Here is a 25182-nt window from a genome sequence, read left to right on the forward strand (position 1 = left end):
TTGTAGTGCACCAACGTACCATAACAAACCCCTTTGTTAATACAAACGTACTTTGTAATAATATAACCCTGATTCTGGTAATAACACAGTAGTTTGTGTTCTGCTCTGCTGAAATTATACTTGAAAACTTTGAGATACAGAAACACATCGGGAAGCAACATCCGTGTGTTTTGAAATTGATTGATTGAAAACTTTATTTAACAGATTGCAGAATGGGTACAGTACAGTACAGCTCAATACACACAATTGTTAAGGGGATGCAGACCAGAGAAAGACTTTCGTCTTGTTTACATCAGGGTCCCCCATTTTCAACGTACGACGTTCAACGCGTGTCTACGTACAAATAAATAAATGAATGAATCAAAAAACAAAGCAAGCATTTTTATTTTGTACACCCAATAATGCATTAGCGAATGATACAATAATTCCCACCAAATCTAAACCTATCGAGGTGCTGCACACCGCGAGCACCATTCAGAAAGCAGGGGGTTCACCAATGAAGCACCGCCTGGGATCTGGGCTGAGATGCGCCATTTTACTGCGTCCAGTCCAGAGCCATCACCCGGCAAGATGGTCCCCTCGCTTTGTCTCCACTGAGCGGAGTTGTGTTGCAAAATATTCAATCTTTTCTCCGGCTTCTTCCAACAACAATCGGGGGAAACCAATCAAATAGTGTCAACAATCTTAACGTTACTCCTTCCACCAAGAAATGACGATAGAGAACAGCAGGTAACGACTGTGTGTCTAAAAAAGACAAACGTTATCTTTGCTCTTTCTGCACCGCGCTAACTGATGCTAACGTTAGCTAGCGGCGAGCGAGCGGCATTTTAAGCTAGGCTATAGCGGGCTAGCTACGCAGCCGGCGAATTTATAATGTCTCCAAACCCCCACGTTTCACACGTCGATTTGTGTGTTGTACAATATCCCATACGTTAACAATACAGCGAATGCGAATGTATTTAACTGTAAAAAAAACGTTGGCCTGGCCGCGCTTGCATTCATCCTCCAAATGCGTTTATGTTTTTCGAAATGGGCTTTTCTTCCAATCATTGTACCAATGTGTAACGTTAGGGGTTTCCCCCCCGAAACGATGCAGTTGCTCGGTTAGCTTTGTTTTAATCACAAGGCTAGTAAATGCTAGTTTGGTTATTATTATCAGTGGGTGGCGATGTTGCACTAGTGCTAGCTTGGATGTTGCTGTTTTTTTCTTCTCCAGCTAGCTAGCTTGTGCCATCCGTGATAAAGGAGGACAGGGCCTGTGTGCAGCATGCAGCAGTATTCTCGGTGCATGCCAATGCACTGGACCATGCATGGATTGCAAGGTTGCCAGGGCAACATGAGAGATGTGGAAAAATTATAAGTCTGCTGTGACCTCGGCAGCAACTATAGGCTAACGTTTAGCCAACTTTAGCTCGATGTTACTGTAGCTAACATTAGCTAGGTCGGTGCTAGTTAACGCCATCGGTTATGTCGTGAAACTGATTTAGGTGTTTGTGTAAACATGGGGATATAAAACACTTGCAAATCCCCGCCTTAAGGCTGCAGCCGGGGCTGCTGCTTCTGTAAAATGAGCAGTGTTTTTTGTGTGTGAGATCGACTGGAGTGATGTGATGTTAGGCCTGTGAGTGTTTGTTTGCCTGCGTGCAGCCCGCCGCTGCTGCTGCTGACCTGATAGCGATCATCATCACGTTTGATCAACATCTTGCAGGTGTAATAATACTAATAGGGCGCACATTATGATGACGCAAAACACCCATGTAAACAATGGTGCGTTTGGCCGAACCTTGCATGCAATTCCAATGTTTATATTGTAATTACTGTTATAGATAATGTTATAACACGATCTTAAAAATATCTGTTTTTGTCTGCACTTTGGGAATAATATGGGATGGGGTGTAATGACGGGAATCATTATGATCTGAGATGTCTGAGTTGTTGGTGAGTGACTTCGGGGGGGGGGGGTAATTTTTGCTTTCTAAGCATCCTAATAATTTGTTATTACTGTAATGGGGGGGACATGGGGGACCCTGATGTAAACAAGACTAAAGTCTTTCTCTGGTCTGCATCCCCTTACTGTACCCATTCTGCAATCTGTTAATAAAGTATAAATCAATCAATAATGTTAACAATGCCTCGAACCAAAACCCAATGTAATTTTGAAATCATTTCAATATCTTGTGAAATCTTTTGGAACGATTGACAATAAGAAAAAATGTAACCTTCATTATGGTGAAGCATTTTCTCTTGATGGGTGTGCCCCCCCCCCGTCTAGGGGATACTCAAAGGCATAACATAATGTGGTTGAAACTTACAGGCATGAACTTACAGGCATGATGTGTCTATTTTTATTAGCTGCGACTGCGCACAGGCTAATATGAGACTGTTTGTCAGTCTGTCTATCCTTCACAAAATGTCTTTGACACAACATGGTCCACGGTAGAGACGTGCAATTTCCTAAAATTATATATTGTTGTGCTAATGCATCACAGCAAATATCACACCATTTTAGCCTGATGGTGGTGCTATAATCAAAGGTCAAAATGTCAACTTTAAAAAGCTATAACAACTCCTACACCATCAGTCCAATTGACACGATTGTGCAGCCACATACACGGATACATTTATATTAGACCTTGTTCACATCAAAATGTACAACTTTGAAAATCCATTACTTGTACACCCACCTGACAACACTTGTACACATATCCAGCTATCCCTAGTCTACAACACTGGTCTTTGCCACTAGAGAATTGCATAAAGATAATGGATACAGTACTCGGCTTAAAGCAGATATCCAAGCACCAAGAAGCAATAAACACGGTCGCAGCTTATCACGCGTTTGGTGCTTGTTTTTCTACAGGTTAAAATGAGTACATCTTCTGCTCAATCAAACCTCGACCAAATGGCAGAAACGACACAGGAGGTGGGTCTGGCATGTTTTGCAACCAAACCCTGTCTTTAATATTACAGCCTGGCACATTGAACAGGCTGTAAATAATCTGACTCAAAACCAGCTTTATATTATTGAGCTAATTGGGACAACTACTAGTGATGTTATTCATTCTGTATGTGAACTCATTGCTGTTGTACGGGACATTAAGAGGTCAGCACAAGCTTGATTCAGTCATCTCGCATCCACCCGCTCCCGTAGCTTTCATGGCTGTACCTTACCCTCTTAGGTCTTCTTGCTGCCCCTTTCCACTGCCTACACCCGCAATGGTTGCCCTTGGTAACTAAAATCCAAAATTGATACTAGATATTATTATAAAATATGTTTACACATTCCATGATCTTAAAATATTGTGATTTTATATGTTGGCACTTTGTCTTGGAATAACATAACTATATTGGGTGGGGGGGATATAGACTGGGGGGGGTAGCTTCAGAAACTAGGGCTGAACAATGGCTTAGTGCAGTTTCCAAATCGCTGGAGGAGCAATATTTGTTGAAAGGTTAAAATGTCATCCTGAATGAACTAAGTCAAGTCAAGTGTTCCTTTATTTGTCCACCTGGGGAAATCCAAGTGTCATAGCAGCATGGGGGTGGGTATAGGTTGGGTAGCTACATTGATAATAGAATAACTTCTGGTGCTGTTTTGTGGGGCTGCAGAGATGTCCCGTCCTACAAATCATATCCTACAGTACAGACTTAAGAAAAATATTTTGTTTGGCACAGATCCATGCAATAACCACCGGGGGGATACATAATATTTTGAGCAGAAAATGAGAATAATTACAACTAAAGTTATCATTCCCTCATATATTGTGAATCATAATTGCAATATCTGATAAAATAATTGCAATTCGATATTTCATGGTCCAGCCCTTTTATAAACATCCGACCTGAAGTTAGTTATTTACTGTAACGTTAACAAGGCCTCAGACCAAAATCCAATGTCATGTTGAAAGAATTTCAATATCTTGTGGAATGTTTTGGAATGATAAGAAACATGTAACAATAAGAAACATGTAACCTGGTCCTTCCATCACAATGAAGCATTTTCTATGAGAAAGTGACATTTACGATGTGTCCGTCCTCTGCTTATTTGCCATTTTCATGCTGTTTTCATGCTGTTTATTTGTGTGCATCTTAGATTTGTAACCCTCTGAAATGTCACTGAATTAAAATAACAAAGTGCGAGTTCCCTGCTTGTAAATTAGGCTCTAAAGGGATAGGTATTTTTCCTTATTTTCTTTTATAATTTTTTTATTGTACATGTTTTACCCCTAACCATATTTCTTACTTATGATGATGTTGATTGGTATAATCTTTTTTCAGCACACTCCATGTTGTTCCTCATACCAGCTAGTTGGCCACAAACCAATCCAAAGTCAATGGGATCAAGCATCTATCTGTACAAGCTGAATGAAGCTAGCTGAAAACTACTGTGTGCACCGAGGAGTACATTTCCATTGAGCTTCAGTCAGCTTCTATCGGCAGGAGCTTGTCCCCATTGACTCTGCGTTGGTTTGTAGCCCAACTAGCCGGAGCTAGTATGAGGAACGTCATGGATCGTGCTGAGAAGGGAAGGACTTCACCGATCAACATCAACAACAACATTTAAGTATTAAAACAAAAAAAACTAAAAAAAAAAACTATCCAATTTAAGAGACGGGTAGCGAGCCGAGTACCCATAATGTAGTTAGGTCTAATGGCAGAGTTCCCTAAACCGGCCGTGACGTCAGACGGGTCACGTGAGGAGTCCACAGTGCAATAATATAAATGTCTAGTTCTGGCCACATTACCATGCACATTATTATTGGGGGCAGACATAAATCGCGCATCAAGAAGAAAATACTTATGCAAGGACTGCCACATCGCCGGGATGTTGCCAGCTAGCTAACATCAGTTAGTTGCCGGTGCGGTACTGACGTTAGTTTTGCCAAAGGCAGGATGGCAATGGCCAGATGGCGTTCCACGTTACAGCCCACCGCATTGTGGTGTGAACTCTGCCATTAGGTCCTGGTGGGTCTGTGGTTGAATGGCATGTGTGACATGACGAGTCTGTTCTATTCTTTTTACAGGTTAAAATGAGTACATCTGCTGAATCACCCCTCGACCAAACGGCAGAAATGACAGAGGAGGTGGGTCTGGCATGTCTTTATTTCAGTGTTGAACGGGCTATAACGGACTGACCCAGAACCGACGTACATTGAGCTAATTGTGGGGCAACTATTTATGTTGTTCATTTGTGTTTTTGTAATGCTGACTCGTATTTACATTTACATTTACATTTAGTCATTTAGCTGACGCTTTTATCCAAAGCGACTTACAAGTTCTGTGCGACAAGACAGCAAGAAGGGTATAACTCTATCAGCTGAGTAACAATGTTCATCAAAGTGTTGCGTGTTACAGTGTAGGTTAGTTTATTAGGACAAGTGCATGACATTAAGGTTAGTCGGGGTTAGATTTTTTTTTTTTTTTTTTTTTTTTTTTTATAAATCATTTCAGATAATGGTTGAAGAAGTGAGTCTTTAGTCGACGGCGAAAGATTGGACGGGATTCGGCTGTCCTAACTGGGATGGGTAGTATGTGAACTCATTGCTGTTGTATGGGAGTTGTTGCAGAAAGACAACTGGAAGCTGTGGAGCATCGAGAGCTAATGTCCTATATCCAGCCTCTTTGCTAGCATTACTGACAAAAGTTTGTTGCACAGCTAGCTTAGCGTCATCTAAATGATAAAAGCAGCGGTTTGTGTTAGTGCATTTCCAAATCATGCCACAACAACACGTCGCCCACTTTGCCTAGCCTTCATAGACCATCGATACGAACATGCCGTTCCATGAGCGGAGAGACCTGTTGCAGACAGCGCGGATGTAGTGTAATTATTACAAACGGTGACTGCTATTTACATCGCATTAAGCATCGGGCATATTGCTGTGCATTTTATTGTATGTCCGTGGAGCGAGATATAATAAAATCGCGAGCGTGTGTGTGTGACTCTGCGTAATATCTCGTTATTGCTGCTGCAATGCTCTTTAAGATGTGTTTATAAAAATAGATTTCCCTAAACAATAACGCAAGCACTGCTCGAGTAATTCATGCGAGTACTCTAATGTGGGAAGACATTCCTCGTGCCTGTCCAGAATACCACAAAGAACCAGAAACTAAGCTGGTCTGGGAAGACTATCTTTTACGCATAAGGTAAACCATACCTTTTATGGCTGCGTTCATTGTCATTCCCATGGACAATGTGAATAAACAAGGCTTCATGGATGCTGTGTAATTAAATTATTTATTGTTCAACTCATTTTAGGTTGTTATTTATCAAATAAACCGCAGGGGACTCGCAGGTCTCTCCACCATCCTGCATTATGCAGACATATTTATTTAACGGAGGCCTATGTATGTACAATATGGTGATGTTTCTTTTTGGGGGGGGGCGGGGGGATTTTGTATTAGTCTGCAATATCTGTTCATGTTACTCAAATCATTCATTCTCCTTCCTCAGCCTGGGAGCTCAACAGAAACCATGAAGCCCTCCTCTTCCAGTACGAAGAGGTGAGATGCTCACACACACACACACACACCTACATGCACACACACACACACACACACCTACATGCACACTCACTCACTCACTCACTCACTCACTCACTCACTCACTCACTCTGGGCTTTGAACAAATGCAAAGTATTTTTCAAATGGAAAATAATGGCCCTAACACACAAAGACAAACATGCAGGCCTCTCCAAGTGTCACACGGTTCAATCGGCTTAACACAACACAATGCAACTCTGCGTTAACACCGCTTTGCTCTTAATACTTTACAGGAAGCCTGCTGCTACAACCAAGCACACTGGAGTAAATGATTCGGACTCCCCGGAGGACAGTGACGATGAAGATGCCACTTCTGACCATCCGTCAGAGAGCAACACAAACAGCGTGTCTAAAGGTGTGTGTGTGTGTGTTCACATGATGTTGTGAACAGAATGCAGATTTAGGTAATTGTGATGCTGTGAATAGAATGCAGATTTAGGTCATGATGCTGTGAATAGAATGCAGATTTTGGTAATTATGATGCTGTGAATAGAATGCAGATTTTGGTAATTAGGATGCTTTGAATAGAATGCAGATTTAGGCAATTGTGATGCTGTGAATAGAATGCAGATTTAGTTACTTATGATTGATTGAAAACTTTATTAACAGATTGCAGAATGGGTACAATACAGTACGGCTCAATACAAACAATTGTTAACACTTTCAGAGCCGGCCGTGTTTTCCTTTTTACCCCCTTGAATGCCCATCAACCACTTCAATGTTAGCATTAATATCGCCTAATCTATGTTTTAAATTATGGCTATGTGTCTAATCTGCCCGTCGCTTATCAATGACTCATTTTCCAGTCAACATTGTCGAAGCGGATTGTTTTTTTATCGGTTCATTTCCGTTTATAGCATTTTGAAAAGCCCTCGTTTTCATGGAAAATAAAAAGATTCTGTGATAAACGCCCTGTACTGGAATATTCTAGAACGTTGTCATTTTTCGGCCTATTTATGAATCGTTTTCAAATAAACGCTAGATTATCGATAGTATATGTGTACGTATGTACGCTGGTGCCGCCAGCTGAAAATCGATTCTCTTAGTTCCTGATCGCTCGCACAGCCAAACAGCCATATCACACATAGGGGAAAAGCTTATATCTCCGTGAAAACAGGTCTGATTATCCTAAGACTGGTACAAATATATTCCTTACCTGAGATCAGATGGTATCCAAAAAGATTATTCCAATTCCTGATCGCCATTCCAAAAATCGATCCTTTTATTGATCCAATGCTACGTACTGTAAAGACATATTACACGCTCTGGGTACATGCGTGAGAAGTAAAATGTGGATTCCGGAGTTTTTTTTTCTCATCCATTTTCATTGAGTCCATTCCAAAAGGGTGCATTACCATCTGGGAGACGATAGGGGGCGCTTGTTTCACATCTGAGCGCCTGCTGGGGCTGGTTTCCCAACGGTAGACTCGGTTGATGAAATATGAATTCAGATCGCTAATAAATAAAAATTCACGCTAATTATCGTGCTGGGCATTCAGGGGGCGGGCTGCTAACACGTTATGTCGTGGCTGGCATTCAAAGTGTTAAGGGGATGCAGACCAGAAAAAGTCTTTAGTCTTGTTTACATCAGGGTCCCCCATTTTCAATTCATCATGGAATGAATGATGCTGTGAATAGAATACAGATTTAGGTGATTATGATGCTGTGAATAGAATGCAGATTCTGGTAATTATGATGCTGTGAATAGAATGCAGATTTTGGTTATCCTGTTTTTCTTGTGTGTGTGTGTTTTAGACACATTGGTGATGACGCCAGTCAAGAATGAGAATAAAGGCGCAATGAAGGTCAAAGTGGATTTCAAACAGAAACGCACAGGTAATTTTATATCATTTGTTTGTTTCCATATGCAGGTGTTCCAAAGCATCATCCCTGTGATTTCGGACATAATCATGTATAGTATAGCATGTATTGTCATAAATATATATATCTTTTCAATTGATATTGATTCTGAATACTCCATTTGCCTCAATACCAGCTGTGCCTTCTCCCATGAAAAATATAACCGAATTACTTACCGTATTGTGCCGAATATAAGATCTACATTTTTATCCTAGAAAAATATCTAAAAGGATCGTCGTCTTATTTTCAGGGTCTAGAGATTGCGCCAAACGAGCCACTGTCTTTCTCTCTGTATCTCCCTCTCTCACACACACACACACACACACACACACACACACACACACACACACACACACACACACACACACACACACACACACACACACACACACACAGGCAATAGGTCATTCTGTCTCAACAAAGCACATCAAACAGCTGTCGAGCAGCCAAGAAAGACGATGTTACAGAGTGTGACGTTAGAAGATGGCGAGCACAAAAAGGCTGCCTTAAAAACTAAAGATTTGGTCTTCAAAAAGGTATTTTTCCAAAAAACGAGTCTTGTGTCATCTTATATTCTGACCAATACGGTACTTGTGGAAAAGTAATAACGAAAACAACCTGCCCATTTCTCGCTCCGACAACAACAAAGGAAAATATTGAATATAAATTTGATATTGAATTGTTTCGTTTTAATCTAATAGATTCCTAAAGGGACACTTCACCAAAAAACAACGCTGATTTATTTTGCACATAATCTCTCACACATCCAAAAACTGTTTTGCAGACGTTCATTTATTTTGACAGTTATTGAGAGTAAATGAGTTTGAATATGACCACCAGTGAAATGATAAGATAGCAGTCCCTATAAGCTACATCATCATTTTATTGAGCTGTAATTAACACAACACGAGGATTCAATGTCCCCAATTACATCACTGGTGGCCATATTCAAACTCATTTACTGTTTGGGGGACATTATTGGCCACGTAATGCCCTAACAACAACACACACACCGCTACCCACATGGACCAGCCCTAACAACAACACACACCGCTGCCCACATGGACCAGCCCTAACAACAACACACACCGCTGCCCACATGGACCAGCCCTAACAACAACACACACACCGCTGCCCACATGGACCAGCCCTAATAACAACACACACCGCTGCCCACATGGGCCAGGCCCAGCTCTCTCGGCTCTAGTCCCTCATCTCGTTTGCTGAAAATAGTTTGCGGGGTCTTGCTAATGTATAGAGTAGGGATACTCAACTTTATTCACAGGAGGCCAGAGCATAGTGACATGGGGGTCTGTATGCATGCTCGTTTCTGTGCTGCATATTTCGTAGACCCAGATTGTGACTTTATGCTAATTCTGTGATTCAGTATATAAACAAGGGTATTTAAATCACATTTTAAGTTTTACATGCATGTTCAGGGCTGTACACTGCAACGAGATTATCGCAAATTGCCCCTTAATTTGGCCCGTGCGAGTGGAAAATAATATTTGGGGGCAACCTTGCGAGTAGTGATTTCAACCCTTCATTCGCATTTCACTCCTAAATCGTCTGCGTGGAGTCCATACATCCAACACCAAATCCCATAATTCCTAGCGAACAATCGAATCGAAACTGAATGTGGCATCGCCAAAGAACTTCCTTTCAATAAGTTTAAGCCGCTAATTTAGCTCTGCAAGAAGAACAGAGCGGATATCAGTCCATCTTATGACAACCACGTCCGATGTGGAGAGATGATAAGAGACCATAGCCGATTAAATTAAGTCGGATCTGCCAGTGATGATTGACGGGGACACACTTCTAACGTTCAGGTTCAGCCATGCATTAGGTGAGTCACCCACTATTAGGACGTTTTTCAATACTTACATACTGTCTACTTAAATTTCCCTCCAGGGATCAATAAAGTATCAACCTATCTATCTAATAATGAGACAATATGCAAATAAGATAATACTAATAATTGTCACGGTTCCCCGTATGAAAGTGGCTTGCAACTTACTGCTGGTAAAATCACTGTTTATTTTTCGTTTTGCATAGTATTACATTCCTCTTCTATAAACAATTAAAGTCCTACCGTAAGAGCCTCATACGGGTCAATTAAACCTTTTTGATTAGAGTCTTTCCTTCGAGCTAAGTTGAACTGAACATTTCACTGTCAAAAGTGCAAACTTAAACAAGGTTGCGTCGCAACACGGTTTTCAAAATAAAGGTCACATATACAAATACCTCTCAATTCTTATAAAAAAAAAGTCCCGGATATACATAAACATTAATTGGCATAGATCTCTATAAATGGCCCAACACATTGATCACTTTAGGCACACCCTGAAACCAGTAACATCACAAATATGAAGCAGGTAATTACCCATAAAAATAATAAACCTTTCATGGGGTTATTTACAATAATAATAATTAATTTAATTTATAAAGCACTTTTCATTGTGAAACAAAGGTATGCAGAGTTTCTTGTCCTCCTGATTAATGCAATGGTGTGTTGTGGTGATATCATTCAAGGAGCACTACAAGCGCGTGCACACACACACACACACAGTTTGTTGTTTTTGTTCTATTAGTGATTTACACACTTTCTCAGTTGGTTCATTATAAAAGATACAAACCTGAAAACAAACGCACTTAAATGTTAAATAAAAGGACCACAGTAATGAGGCAGGAGGAACATGTTTTTTTGCACTATAATGGTAAAATTGTTATTTAAAAATGTGCCCCTAAAAAATATTCTGTGCCCCTAAATTTCTCATTTAGGGGCAAGTGTGCCCCTAGTGAAAAAGCTTAGCGTACAGCCCTGATGTTAAAATAAAAAAGTGAAAACCGCATGGCTTTGACCCTTAACTGCATAGAATTAGCATACATTGAATATTGTAATCAGGGCTTGACATTAACTTTTTGGCTCACCAGCCACTGTGGCTATTGGTTTTCCAAAGTCACTAGCCACTCAGCATTTTCACAGTCAGATTCAGGAGTTGTATGGGGAAGGAGTCATTTTTATATTCTGCAGCTGTCTTTTGGAACAGTCTGCCAAGTGACCTGGAAATTGTAATCGGTGCTCTTAGATTCAAGTCCAGCCTAAAGACATGGCTCAAAAGGGACCATAATTAACCCAGATACTCAGCTAAAAGGCATCCTTACATGTTTGTATGCGTCTGTTATGTATTATGTGATGTGTTGTGATGTCGTGTCAGTATGATGCATGTCTAAGCATCTCATTCCCCTACCCCCCTACAAGGACCACAATGGAAATAAGTAGGGATGTCCCGATCCGATCACGTGATCGGGATCGGGGCTGATCACATGATTTTCCGAAGATCGGGATCGACAAAAAAATAATCGGGATTTTCTTTTAATTTTTTTTTAAATTTTTTTCAACAAACATGACCATGTTCACGTCTTAAACTCATAGTGAGGCCTTAGTTTTGGTTTTAAATTGTATATCATCATTCATTTATTTATTGTCACAGAGCAGAAGAATTTTGCCAAAACAAACCTATAGTATCCAGCTGCAGAACTTGATCGGGACATCCCTAGAAATAAGCTCCGAGCTTTTTTGTGTCCGTCCTTGGCAGTATTCCCTGATTGTGCTTCTGCCACATGTTATTTTATATATTGTCAAATAAAGTAATTCATTCATTCACCAGCCAAAAATCTCTCTCACACACACACTCTATCCAAATATCCAGTTCGTTTTTATAGTGTAAAGTTAGGCTACTTGAGACAGAGAGAGAGACGGCATTCAGCATTTATTTTTATTTTTTGGATTTATTTTGGGGACCCCACACTTAATGTATCGCGTAATTTCAACATGGAATTAAGGAATATCAAAATAAAAGCACACATTGTTGAACTTTAATCTAGCAAGAATCTGCACTCAAGCCTTAACATCGGACCCCGCCGGAGCCCTTGAGTCGGTAATGTCATCAGTATATATATCTGAATTTTAATATCTCGTCTGAGAGGGAATAAACGACTGGTCGACACCTTGCCATAACTCATCCGGTCATTGAGCCCAAAGTGAAGACAAATGTTATGTCTATCTCCCATACACATTTTTGACAGTGGTGTCTGGTATTTCTGCTTTTGCCCTCTATCACAGACCTTGGAGATGCCTTGGAGAAGACGATATCCTGCTCTGCCTGTGGACAGCAAGTAAACCACTTTCAGCGCAACTCTGTGTATGAGCATCCCATACTCAAAGTGCTTATTTGCAAGGTTGGTCTTTATATGCTTTATATCAGTTACCAGGGATGTCCCCCATCATGTCTTTCTTTGCCCCCAAACCCGATCCGAGAGATTTTATATTGAGTGGACCAATACTGACGATACTGAGTCCTAATCCGATGTTTACATTTTCCTTAATAATACAGCTACACAGTTCACACTTCAAGTACATTAAAGTTGGTAAAAAAAACATAGATTGATTGATTGATAGATTGAACTGGTCTTACACAAGGTGCTATGCCTATGACCAGCCTCTAGGGGCAGAATAGCTAAGTGAGTGAATTGCTCAATTAGTTGGTGACATTGCTGCCAGCATGAAGCCATTTTGTGTCAAATCTCTCATCCATTTTACCTGCATTTACTTTTTATTTATAAATCCAATTATATATATTTATTTTTAATGCTGTCTATTTTCCTCCTGCTTCTAGACATGCTTCAAGTTTTATACAAGCGATGACATAAGCAGAGATTCTGATGGGATGGATGAGCAGTGCAGGTAAGCGATTTCACATAGAAACTGAACTGCATTGGCCTCGAATTACTCACCTCCTGAACACCACAAGTATGAGCCATGATAACCATGTAGGCTTGATGGATCATTTTAATAGAAATAGGCTCTGTCGTGACTTTCGTGGTTCAGACTTGAATAGAGGCCTTGCCCTGGATCCTTCTTACAGTTCTGTGCAGTGGTAGAGTGGGTAAGTCAAAAAATTATGACATTTCCGTTCCACTGGGACTTATTTACACGATCCAGTAATAAGACACCAAATTATAAGATTTGTCTTTATCTCGCTTGGAGGACACAGGACAACTGGGAATTCTAAACATTCTGTGCAAGGCCTCTATATATACAGTGTTTGTGGAATTTGATCCAGAACAAAATTTTTGTCCTATACATTTTTCTATATATTTTTTAATAATGTTTTAAAATAAAACAAACGCATACTACAATAACCATAACATCAACAACACAACAAAAAAATTGCCTCTTATCAGAGTCTTACTAGGCAAGCTGGCCATTCCATGTTCAGCAAGTCCAGGTGTTCCTCCAGCCAAGGATCCCTAGAGAACCAGGCTGGTTTAGGCTCTTTCCAATGGAATTAGTTAATTAATTAGAATTAAACAACCCCATGTCCAGAGCTGGTCGACAGCGACGTCCATGCTATTATCTGGTTTTTGACCCAGCAGATATGCTATGGGACATACAGGAAAAGCAACAAATAAAAAGAAAATGGGACATTACGGATATCACCTATATAATCACATTCAGCATAATTCCTGGTGTTTATTGCCCATCCTGGATAATCTTAATGGGTATGATCTACGCTCTACTCAGAATCTTATATTGTATAATCCTAAATCTCACACATTTAGATGAGGTCAAAGTGGACCTTCAATATTGTACTCCACTGAGAAGCAGTCAGAGATATGTTGAGGTCACGCTCCCAAGCCAGCTGGATAGAGAAATATGCATGAGGGGCAGCCCCAAACATTAAACTAGAATCCTCTTGACAAGGTTGCCTTCTTAAAGAGCCGATCCCACTCTGAGCACGAGGCAGGCACAGCCAATTCGTTACATCTTTTATTCATAACGGATGGTAATTGTCCATATGTTAATTAAAAAGGAAGAGTCCAAAGGGCCAAACCGATTTTTACGTTGCTGGAATGGTAAGATTTAGTCGCCAAAGATTTCTCTAACTGTTAATGCCAAACCTCTGCCTCCTCCAGCTGAAAGGGTTGGGTTGCACCAGATGCGACAAGATGGAAGAGAAAGCCCCTTAATATTAAATCTCCTGTGCAGCTGCTTCACAATCATGTTATCCCATAGAGGCGGTGGTTTTCGGACAATACCATAATGACACCAAATATATCACATTCACACTCCCAAGTGCAAATACGTGGGCCGTCCCGAACAATTTCAAAACAACGAGTTATATGGTTCTTCAGTGCAAAATAATAATAATTATAAACTTTATTTGTATAGCATAAAATTAGCACATAAAGTGCAGACATGTAAAATCACAGTTTTTCACATTAGGATCTAACATCCCAACAGGCCACCTTGTTTATGGTTTGATTCAGTTAAAAAATAGACTATAATAAAAAGAGTAAGATAGAATAGACAGAGTAAAATAGTGGAGCGCAATATAATAGAATAGAATAGACATAAAATGAGCACATAAAGTGCAGACATATAAAAGTGCAATAAAATAGTTCTTTACCTTCTCTGTTTGGTATCCACAGTTTAAAACCTGACAGTCTTCCCTCCTGTTTGACACCCACTTTGTCCCAAAAGGGAGGTTCACAATTAATTAAGGGTTCAATTAACCCTGTCGCGACCCCGTCCCCTCCTCAGGTGGTGTGCCGAAGGGGGCAAGCTGATCTGCTGCGACTACTGCAACAACGCCTTCTGCAAGAAGTGCATCCTGCGCAACCTGGGCAGGAAGGAGCTGTCCGTCATCACCGACGACAATGCAAAATGGCACTGCTACGTCTGCAACTCGGACCCCCTCGAGGACCTCTCCTCCAAGTGCCACTGCATCATAGAGAAACTGGAGCAGGTTTGGAGCAAGCAGCACAAGCCCGACAAGAGACGCGACAGCAAGCGGCAGAAGAGCAAGGAGGTCAAGGGGCACAAGGCGGTCGTCAACGGGAAGGAACACCAAGAGGGCTCGGGGACCATGACGTTCTCCTACAAGAAGCTGCAGATACCCAAAGAGTTTGTGAAGAAAGCGAAAAAGCTTGTGGAAACCACGGCCGGACTGAATAACACTTTCATCCAGTTCATTCAGCAGGCGACGGAGGAGAAGGGAGACAATTCCATCAGGTATCGGCATCTAAAGGCCTTCCAATCGGTGCTGCAGGATCTGAGAAAGGCGCACAGCGCGCTGGAGGAGGCTTTGGAGCCAGAGTTCCGGAACATGGAGATGCAGAACGGGGACGAGGAGCTACACGTTCAGAGGAAAAGCTCGGACAGAGTCGATTCTACGGCGGACGACCATATAGACAATATGGCCGATGACGCAGAGGAGCCTGAAAACGACGACGTGTCGGATCAGGCCGAAATGAAGGACCACCAGACGGATGACAAAGTAGACAAAGAAGCAGAGGAGCCCGAAAATGACAATGATGAAATATCAGACGAGGCTGAAATGAAGGAATGCCAAGCGGATGACAAAGTATCAGTCAAAACCGAAGACTGTGATGGTGGATCAGTAATGGCCGATGAAGATCAGGACATTATGTCCGTCCCTCCCTCTGTTCCCGACGAGCTCTTTCAGATGGTGGAGAGTCTCGCGGATTCCTCCTTGCTGTCGCAGACCGGCGGCGCGGATTCTGACATCAAGTCCAACGGAAAATCGTCAGACTCTCGGCGGTCCCCTCCCAAGGTGAGGAACCTCATTGTCAAACTCACCCCCGTGCCAGAAGTGATGATGCGTGAATCGAGGTCCTCCCGGTCCAAAAACAAGGACAAAGATAAGGATAAAAATGCGAAGGGGCGCAAAGAGGAGGAAGATTCTGACGGGGCTACGTGCGACAGCCCACCCCGCAACCGCCGGCCCAGTAGAGTGAAGACCACTCCTCTGAGGAAGCAGGCCGACAAAGAGGACAAGGGGGACTCCTCCAACTCGGAAGAGGAGGAAGCTCCGAGCAAGGCCAAGTCATCCAAGAGAACCAAGAGCATCAAGAAAGATAAGGAAAAGCAGACCAAGGGGGACTCCTCCGACTCCAACTCGGAAGAGGAGGAAGCTCCGAGCAAGGCCAAGTCATCCAAGAGCGTCAAGAAAGATAAGGAAAAGCAGACCAAGGGGGACTCCTCCGACTCCAACTCGGAAGAGGAGGAAGCTCCGAGCAAGCCCAAGTCATCCAAGAGAACCAAGAGCATCAAGAAAGATAAGGAAAAGCAGACCAAGGGGGACTCCTCCGACTCTAACTCGGAAGAAGAGGAAGCTCCGAGCAAGGCCAAGTCATCCAAGAGAACCAAGAGCGCCAAGAAAGATAAGGAAAAGCAGACCAAGGGGGACTCCTCCGACTCTAACTCGGAAGAAGAGGAAGCTCCGAGCAAGGCCAAGTCATCCAAGAGAACCAAGAGCGCCAAGAAAGATAAGGAAAAGCAGACCAAGGGGGACTCCTCCGACTCCAACTCGGAAGAAGAGGAAGCTCCAAGCAAGGCCAAGAGCGGCAAGAAAGAGGAGGAAAAGCAGACCAAGGGGGATTCCCCCGACTCCAACTCGGAAGAAGAGGAAACTCAGAGCAAGGCCAAATCATCCAAAAAAACCAAGAGCGTCAATGAGGAGGAAAAGCAGACCAAGGGAGCCATGGTTTCCTCATCTGGGATCAAAACGGTGGACACTGATTCAGACGAAGTCCCCGACATCCTCCTGAAGACGGCGGCAGCGGCGCACAGCTCGGAAGAGGAGGAGGAGGAGGAGGAGGAGGAGAAGGGTAGCAAGAGCGCTAAAAAGTGCTTGTTCAAGCTGAGGACATCCTCGCAGGACAAAGAGAAGAGGCCATCGAAACGTAAACTGAAGACCAACTCCTCCGACTCGGATGTCGAGAATAAAGGCAAGAAATCCTCTACAGCATCCAAGAAGAAGAAAGCGGACGGCTCGGACTCCTCAAATTCCGACTCGGACCTGGAGAAGGAAAAAAAAAAGAAAAAGAGCAAACGGGACACAGGGAAGAGGAGGTCCAGCCGTATAAAGAAACTGGATGAAGCGAAGGAGGACACCAAGGAGGACACCAAGGAAACCAAGTCCCCTCGGGAGCTGAAGAGGTCCTATGAGAAGAAGAGGAAGGCGAGGAAAGACAAAAGATCTTCCAAACATCAGCAGATGTCTTCATCTAGTGAGGATGAGAAGGATGGTAAAGATGATGACTCTGGAGAGGACAGTGACCAGCAGAAGATAAAGCCCATTGTGGAGGAGAACATGGCAACTGCAGGTGGAACCTTCCGTCAGTCCTCAGGTATGTGGGGCTGCTCTTACCAGACAAGTGTGTACAGTGCTGTTTCATTTAGTTTTGGTCATACTTCTGTATGCATTTTTTTTAATATCTTATTATTCGGGATAATAAACCACAACACTAACGTTATAGACATATATTGAAGCGCAGTTCGTTTCTCTTCCCTATTTTTAGCATGCAGCTACAATTAGATTTTAAATTAGTTTCAAAACGGTTGCACCCTGATCAAAATAAAAAAAGTACAGTAGATTACATTATCTGTTCTTATGCACACCTGGTGATACTAAATCCAAATTGAACTCTGCCATTTGAAAGATAATATACGTATGTATATCAGGGCTCCAGACTAACTTTTTTCACCACCGTCCTCCCAGAACCGTCCCGAAATACAATTTTAACCGTCCCAAAGTGAATGTAACCGTCCCAAAAATCAAATGTAGTTTCTTTACTTTGGTTTTGTCGTCTATAGTTGTTATTGCCATAAGAAACACCATTCAGAGAAGGGGAGAATAAATTGATTTAGTCAAAAGGCTCCCATGGTGGAAAGATTTCACAAGAATAATTATGATTAAAAATAAATATAAAAAAAAAAGTGTTTAACAAGGTGCTAGTATAGGGATATTTGGTCACGGTGCTGTTATAGTCAACCAATTGGAGCCATGTTGATTATTCCTTCCATAGGAAAATATATTTAAATGTATTTTATTTCGTTTCAGTTTTTTTTGTTATTACACATGTGTGTTTAATTTATGGTTGAAAATGTTAGAGATAAATAAAGATCAAATCAAATCTAACTGAATAAGTTATCCCTCTTCTAACAAGAAAGAAAAACGTAGTTTAGCTTTAAACTACATAATGTCATTGCGTCCAGAGATTCCACCTTTGATAACTAAAGTAATGACACTTGACTAGTAATGAAACATGTCCCTTAGATCGCGCTGTCCTCCTGGTCGATATTGATAATTGCTCCTAAATTCCAGCAGGCCCTCACTGAATATGGATTCATTGTGTAGCTGAAGTGAAGTTTGCCTATAGACTGTCGTCTATTTCTCCGCGTTCGTTTAGATAAATGTAACGTTATGCCAATTAACTCACAATGGTAGTAACATTACGTGTTAGTATAGAATCGAATAGAAATCCTTTAATAATCCCGAGGGAAATTCGGCACTACAGAGCAGACTATGTATCGCTCACATTGAACAACAATAAACATTAGGTCAATATAGGACTAAAATAGGAATAACAATATAATAATATTAACAATAAGAATAAAATAGTGTGAACTATGGATTAATCAGTGGCAGTCTGATACGTTAGTCAGTAACGTTAGCTATAATAAGCAGCTATAACTAGAACGCGTCGATAACTATACAGTTCCAATAGACTAACATTACACTTCTGTGATTTAAATGTGTCCTCACCTTAGACTCAGGCCCTGGGCCTGGGGTAGTATTGCTGGATGTGGATGCAGTTCCTTGTTGGTCAGTTTGGGACTGTTCTCCATCTTCTGCTGTGTTCACCCTCTTCAAATAGCGCAGCATGTTTATTGTTTACAGTGCTTGCTTCACTGAGAGGATGCCACAGTGACAGTATAGCGTGTTTTTTTTATTTATTTTACTTTTCGCTGTGTTTTTGTACAGTGGAGAAAGCCTAGGTAAGAGAGATTTCCCTCACCTGATAACACGTTTTTATTTTTTGGAGCGAGATTAATTTGGGGTGTGATGCTGCTGCTGCTGCTGCAGCGCGACTGGCTGCGGAGAGGTGGGTAGGACCTTGGTGCTGCAGCGCGACTGGCTGATGAGTGGTGGGTAGGAGCTTGATGTTGGATTAGCGTATCGCTGCCTTGGGAGACGGAGATAGACATTGGATTCGGCTAATCATGCAACGTTTAGATTCACCATTTGACAGCAATATATGCGCGCACTGACAGTCGGCTAATTTGCATTTCCTGTGAAAAAAAAGAAAAAATCCTCCCCGTCCCGGTTGCGTCCCAAAAAAGATTTCTGTTCGTCCCAAATCCATATTTGATCGTCCCCGGGACGACGGGACATCGTTAGTCTCGAGCCCTGATGTATATATATAAATGTGCGAATTGGCTATAATAAGGTAATTTATAAGCCTGCTATTCTATATTCTATAATAATATTTCAAATTGCATTGGTCCGGATGGGAGAATTCAGTACTGTATCTACAGAACCTTCTGTTCAGGGACCGAAACTAAAGCCCGCCGCCCGCCAGGGGCGCTCAGTTTTTACCTTTGGCGCTTGACACTTAGAGGGCTGCCCGCCGTGTGGCGTGTAGACGTGTAGTTCATAACGATACTCTTATTTTGATTGTGCGAGTACAGATTATAGCCTCTCGTCTTTTTTTTCTTCGCCGCGAGATCGTTAAAAAACTACAAGTCCCACATTGCACTCAAGTCAACGGTCCAATCACAGTAGAGTGACGTGACTGGTTTCATGAGAAAGAAAGCAAATGACCAATCGGAAGCTCTCATTTGGCTTGTTTACTTCCTGAAACGCCACCATTGCGATATGCGGGCAGTCTGCTCTAGTCTATATCGGACCTCCATGAGCTACCGTTACTGTTTAAACAATGACCCAGTCAACTATTCACTTTTAGTTTAATACATGACGAGGCATTGTCTAACGGTATCTAGCTGGCTAGCTACTGATAGCTGCTGATATCAACAAATGCTCCAGCAATAGTCGACTCGAGTGCATAATACCTCCGTTCCCTCGTTAGCTAGCTCACGTTAGCTAGCTCACATTAGATCTATCTGTCCCAGTAAACTAAATTGTCTTAACGTTATCTACCGGGCTAGCAGTAGCTACAGATAGCTCCTGATATCAATGTCTTATAACATTGATTGAATGCGTATTCTAGCTGAGGGCATGTTGAATGTGATTTGACAAAATAACCGTAACGTTATACCAATAGGGTCCAGCTGCATCGCCGGAGAATCCTTGCATGCTGAATGTAGGGTCTAGCTGAATATAGGGTCTAGCTGCAGGGCCGGAGAATCCTTGCTGGAGCTGGAGGCTACTCAAGTATACACACAGACAGTGGAGCTGTTTGCAGATAGCGAGCATTTTGACTTATTGCGTGGTGGCGATGTCTCGCAGATAATACAACTACAAGTATGATTATATAATATATATTTTATTTAAAAAAAATCTTTTTATATAAAATATATATATATATTTTGTAATCAAAAAAAATTTGGCAGGTAAGAAATATGCTTGGCGGGTAGATTCTTCCCATCGACCCGCCACTGGCCGGTGAGTCAAAAAGTTAATTTCGCTCCCTGCTTCTGTTTAATCATCTTCCCTTTATTCATTTCCTTAGATTTTTTGTACACATGATCTCAAGAAGGTACTGAACGAGATCAGTGGCAGTTCTTCATGTCTGGTCATTATTAGCATGGTGTTATTCACTGTCAAATATGCAAATAAAAATCATAATTCATATTCTCTTTGTTTCATCACAATTTAAGCAAGCCTAGTAATAGCCACAATATTTCTGACACTGGGAATACATTCACTGAGGTCCATAGATGTCCTTAGATACCAAGAATATGCAAATGGACGTTGTAGAAGTGGAGCAATATTCCATTTACTTAAATATGTATTTTAGGCGGATTTTCAGAAAATAGGGCTCGGGCAAGAGGTTAAGCCATAAAAAATTGATTTTTCTATAAAAAAAAACTGAATTTAAAAGTGAATTGTATCCTTTTAAAATAGGGGAAGTTCTCAATAAGCCTCTAGGCTTCTAAACTTCTCCTACACAATATGGTTATGTTTATTTTTTATTTTTTGTATATTAACTCTTTGTGTTAACACATTGGGTGCCGGCCATTAGACGGGGCCCGCTGTTGTCAGGCCAGCTTTCCATTACAAACGTTCACTGTGCGTCACGTTGTTTGTAGAGCTAAACCTATATTTTATATTATAGCTATGGATCCAATATCATTGTCAATTGACAGTATGAACATTCCGTTCAATATGCCATAAAGAAATATTTTTTCCATCGATACGTTCCCGTTTTATACCGTGGTGAATATGAGTGTTATATCGGAATGATCTGGGATAATTCCTGTGAGGCTATTTATAAGGCGCAACGCTAATAGCGTTAAATCCATTGGCGTTTCGTCCCTACACACGCTACACACGTTAAAAATCCAAATGCATATGATCGGTATTATGTTCCATCATGAATGTGTGAAAGGGGGGGCGGGGCGTCGTTTGTGATTAATTGATTGTCAATAACGGCATTCGTTATTACCACAGCATACAAGTTATCTGGGGTATGGCTATGAAATCCTTGCACGATCAAGCTGAAATTTACGTCAAATTGCTCTTACCTTTGGCCGGTTGGATTCCAAAAAGAATTTTTCAATTATTTGATCGCCATCTGGTAGATCATAAGTCCATTTGGCACACGCCATAACCTTATACAGCATAATGAATCCGGCGTCCCAAAAAGTATTCCATGCGATCTGGTGAAGCCTTCGCTTCAGGCTAACGAGGCTAGAAAAGTCCACCCGGAGCATAAACAGTGTGACACCAGGTCTGCAACAGGGGTTACTGCATTCTCGAGACAGTGCCACTACCAGGATATGGCTGGTACTACACCTTCAGAGTCCCAATATGCCTTTTCCATGCAAAATACAGCTCTGTGACATTCAGATTCAGATTCCTTTATTAAGCCATTTGTGTAAAACACATTGGTAATTGTTGCAGCATTACAGTGTATGCATTTTTTCATTTCTTTTTTCACAGTAACGACAAACACCAACACAGACACAGGACAAAAACAGTGCAGTGGAGGATTAATCATTTAAATACATAATTATATATATATAAAGTGTAAAGTTTAAAGAAATAGGATATTAATATCGACACAGAAACGAGAATCTTCGTTTCCGGCACTCAACCGCTGGGCCACAGAAACGAGAATTCTCGTGAACGGCAACCAAAGGGTTAATAAATACAAATACAGGGGTGCCCTTGTGGCGCACCGCATAGTGCTTCGCACACCTACGCGTCCGTCCCCGGTTCGCCTCCCGCTCCCGGGGGATAATTTGTCGCATGTCTTCCCCACCTCTTCTCCCATTCACCCTCTCCTCCTGTCAGTCATGTCTGACCGTGAAAAATGAAGCAGTAAAAATGCTAAAATAAATCTTAAAAAATATATATATACAAATGAAAAATAGTGCTTGGAAAAGTACTTGAAAGTCCTTTAATTTCATTTTGCAATGTCTGTGGGAACCCTGTGTGCAGCTGCTTCTCATTGACATAGGCAGCCAGATGCCACATACAGTAGTTTGCTTAACCAGACTTCAGAATGACACTATGTTGTTTTGGGAATAAAAACCCAAAAGTAATTGAGTAATTACTTACAAATGCCTAGAGCTTGTTTCTAATCTTAACACGGATATATATATATATTTAAAAAAAGAAAAAAGGCCTTTTAAATCACTACCGTTTATTTTTGCTAATGTTATTGTATTACCCTACTCTACAGGAGCACACTGGAGTTAATCACAAGCACAGCCGACTGAATGCAGAGGTTTTAGTGGAGTGTAGCAAAAATAAAATGGTACAGTGGTTTTCAGAAGGCTGAGTTACATACACCTAGCAACATTCAAGTCTCATGGAGTATTTTCCACCCCTTTTCAACATCAGCGGTAGTGTGAATGGCGTTTAGTAAGGTAAGCTGATATCAACAACAAAAACCCACTGTATACACTAAATGTATTGAAGACATAAATCGTCCTTTAAAATGTACCCTAACACTATGAAGTGCAGCTTTAAAGGTAGGGTAGGCAATTTCTGAGAAATAAGCAGTGCACTATGCACGTGCAACAAAGGTTTTCTACAGACTCCCAGAGGTACAGGCAGCCTCAAGCTGGAATAAAACATATTTACTGGCTTCTGATCAGTGTTAATTTTGTCAACTAAAATGGTGACGAAAGATGTTCGTCAACGAAGGTTTTTTTCATGACGACAACGAGACGTGACGTCACGTTATTGAAGACCATGTAATGCTAACGAGACTAAATAGTTTATTAAATATCGTTGACCACAACTGAGGACACAAAAATGTAATTTACAAAAACCAGGACGAAATTTCTCTTCATGTATGTTGATATTGTTGACTAAAACAAGACGAGACAAAAACTTTTCTTAATGCCAATGACAGAGCAGTGTGACGGGGAGCTCTGTTATTAGCATTAGCTGGAGCTATTTGAAAAGCAAATTTTAGCTTAACGTTACCTTGGCTAAAGTTGGGACTATTCATAATCCAGCTGCAGACCTGCAAGCGATGTACAGCAAGTTGGCAAAGGAGTATTCCAAGGTAAATCACTTTTTCACCAGTAACGTTACATTGTTTGTATTTCCATCTAGCTCGCGTTAGCTAGTGGCTAACCTAGCTCACGCTAATGTGGCTAACTGATGACCTCTCGCACACAATTAATGACATGTTGCGGACAGCCATACCGGTGACAATGTTTAGCTTTTAGTGCCAAATGATAAGAGTCTGAGGCGGAGTCTCAAAAGAGAATGTTGAATATTTATTGTGCATTAAAAATCACAACAGGATGTTTTTAACAAACATGGTTTTTGTAGTTATGAAGAAATACGCAAAAAATGTAATCTCACCAAGTCCAAACATCTTTTTTACATAGTTATTGTTATGTTTGAAGACTCACGGTGTTCCATTAAAGATACCAATTGAACACCACAGATACCACAAATTCTTCTATGAAAGAGAGGTTTTGTTTCAGATTTTTATCATCAATTACTAACGTCCTCGTATGAAACCCTCCACCTAGACTCCGTCTGGAGGAGGGATATACCAGACCTGGAAAGTGATTTTGATTGGCAAGAAGCCTGGGCAAATGTTCGACTCACATCAAGGAACCCGGACCATCAACAAATATATCTTAACTATATTCACAGGACATACTTGACTCCTATAAGACTGAAAAAAATGGGTCTTAAACAAGACTCCAAATGCTCCTTATGTACAAATGGGGACGAGGGGACATTTATGCACATGTACTGGGACTGCCCACCAGTTAAGATATTCTGGAAAGAGGTGACTCAGCAATTATCAAAACTCTTAACTTGGAATATACCTGTACACCCCTCTGTATTACTGCTGAATGATGTTTTTGAGTATGCAGTACACCCACAGCTAAAGAGATTGGTTTTATCGGGTATCACAGTGGCTAAAAAGCTGATAGCATCACGATGGTTCCAACCGGAAAAAATGTGCCGAAAGGTCTGGATTATTACATATCTACAGCAAGAATTTTGGGTCTCAATGAATCCAAAATGACATTGTGGTTAGAAGTGGTGGAGAAAATAAAAGCTAGCATATAATGGTAGTGTCTGGTTAGGAGCGAGGGATAATGGATGGATTATCCAATGGGGGGTCCGGGAGGGGGGGGGGGGGGGGGGGGGAGCATATGTGTGTAGGTTTTTAGATAACAGGTATTGGGGGTACATCCTGTATAAGACGATTAACTAAATGGTGATTTCATTGGATGTGCACTGT

The 25182-nt window shown here is 41.4% G+C and overlaps 1 protein-coding gene across 2 annotated transcripts in view; it reads left to right on the forward strand.

Annotated features, from left to right (window-relative positions):
- The first annotated feature begins 562 nt into the window (after positions 1–562).
- atrx (ATRX chromatin remodeler) overlaps positions 563–25182 on the forward strand; it is a 94943-nt gene continuing 70323 nt past the window's right edge. The window contains exons 1-9 of one of the 2 annotated variants that reach the window (XM_084332199.1): positions 563–729; positions 2861–2923; positions 5025–5084; positions 6452–6501; positions 6774–6895; positions 8296–8376; positions 12527–12642; positions 13080–13147; positions 15008–17619. In XM_084332199.1, the coding sequence (XP_084188325.1) occupies positions 2867–2923; positions 5025–5084; positions 6452–6501; positions 6774–6895; positions 8296–8376; positions 12527–12642; positions 13080–13147; positions 15008–17619 (3166 nt within the window). In that variant the 5' untranslated portion in view covers positions 563–729; positions 2861–2866. The remainder of the gene's footprint in view (positions 730–2860; positions 2924–5024; positions 5085–6451; positions 6502–6773; positions 6896–8295; positions 8377–12526; positions 12643–13079; positions 13148–15007; positions 17620–25182) is intronic. The other variant, XM_084332200.1, reaches the window with a different exon arrangement.

The sequence above is a fragment of the Notolepis coatsorum genome (genome assembly GCF_963971535.1).
Source record: "Notolepis coatsorum genome assembly, chromosome: 16".
In the NCBI taxonomy this organism is placed as follows: domain Eukaryota; kingdom Metazoa; phylum Chordata; class Actinopteri; order Aulopiformes; family Paralepididae; genus Notolepis; species Notolepis coatsorum.